Source organism: Chaetura pelagica, unplaced genomic scaffold, assembly GCF_000747805.2.
Source record: "Chaetura pelagica isolate M959 unplaced genomic scaffold, ChaPel_1.0 scaffold801, whole genome shotgun sequence".
Classification (NCBI taxonomy): domain Eukaryota; kingdom Metazoa; phylum Chordata; class Aves; order Apodiformes; family Apodidae; genus Chaetura; species Chaetura pelagica.
Genome location: NW_009951985.1, coordinates 25,677 through 27,066, shown reverse-complemented (window position 1 = coordinate 27,066; position 1,390 = coordinate 25,677). Strand labels below are relative to the sequence as shown.

The window sequence follows — 1,390 nt, the reverse complement described above, 5'->3', positions numbered from 1 at the left end:
CCCAACTGGAGACTCTTCTTCTTCCCCAACTGGAGACTCTTCCTTTCCCAACTGGAGACTCTTCCCTGCCCAGCTGGAGACTCTTCCCAACTGGAGACTCTTCTTCTTCTCAACTGGAGACTCTTCTCTTCTCAACTGGAGACTCTTCCCAACTGGAGACTCTTCTTCTTCCCCAACTGGAGACTCTTCCTTTCCCAACTGGAGACTCTTCCCTGCCCAGCTGGAGACTCTTCCCAACTGGAGACTCTTCTTCTTCCCAACTAGAAACTCTTCTTCTTCTTCCCAACTGGAGACTCTTCTTCTTCTTCCCAACTGGAGACTCTTCTTCTTCCCCAACTGGAGACTCTTCCCTTCCCAACTCGAGACTCTTCCCAACTGGAGACTCTTCCCCAACTGGAAGCCACCTGAGATGCCTACAACCTCCCAACTCCAGTCAGATTGATCCAAAGTGAAGGAACCTTCAACTTGTTCCAAGTCAGTGACCTCAAGGTCACCCCACCCAACATGACCCCACCCAACGTCTCCTTCTCCACTCACTGGTGGAAGAAGAGCTGAAAGATTCACACCAGAACTTCCCACCAGCTCTAACCTTGACCTTTAGACCCACAGAAGAAGAAGAACCACTTGGTTCTTCACTAGATTTGGAGCCACCAACCAACCAACTGGTGGTTTCCTCCTCACTGGAGGGTTTGAGATGATGGTGACCAACAACCTTCTGGCTTCATGAGATGTTCTCTCTTATAGGCTGACCTGAAGAACCTGGTTGCCCACCCATCACCTTCTAGCACCCAACCAGGTCCAAAGAGTCTCTCGTGCTCATCACTCTCCTCCCAGTAGAAGAACCATGGACAACCAGGTCCTCCAACCAGGTCCTCCAACCAGGTCCAAAGAGTCTCTTGTGCTCATCACTCTCCTCCCAGTAGAAGAACCATGGACGACCAGGCCCTCCATGAAACCTCAAGGGCAGAGTTTGATGTAGGTGATGGTGGAACAGACAGAAAAGAGGGGGAAAACCTTCTCCTGGAAGGCCACGTTGAAGGTGAAGATGTGCTGCATGTTGTCGGCGTCGTAGAAGGACACTTCTTCTCCTTCATAATCCAGGTAGACCCTGACCTTGTTGAGCTTCTGCTCCAAGGCCAAGGGGGTACGTTGGGGGGAGGTGACGGCCCAATAACGACCCCCATTCTGCTGCAGGGCCCAGATGCCTTCTTCTGGGGAGAACTGAGTCAGGCCTTTCCTCCTGACCGACTCCTTGGCCACCCCGAAGGCCCAACCATCTGAAGGCCCCACCTCCACCTCCCAGTAGTGCCTGCCCGACTTGAAGCCGACGTTGGCCAAGACCCTGGAGTTCGTGTCGAATCTCTTGGAGTTGTCGGGCCGGTCCCGCTTC

The 1,390-nt window shown here is 53.2% G+C and overlaps 1 protein-coding gene across 1 annotated transcript in view; it reads right to left on the bottom strand.

Moving 5' to 3' along the window:
* Positions 1-957: 957 nt before the first annotated feature.
* LOC104392270 (tripartite motif-containing protein 7-like) overlaps positions 958-1,390 on the bottom strand; it is a 15,215-nt gene continuing 14,782 nt past the window's right edge. The window contains exon 7 of the mRNA XM_010001658.1: positions 958-1,386. Within this exon, the coding sequence (XP_009999960.1) occupies positions 958-1,386 (429 nt within the window). The remainder of the gene's footprint in view (positions 1,387-1,390) is intronic.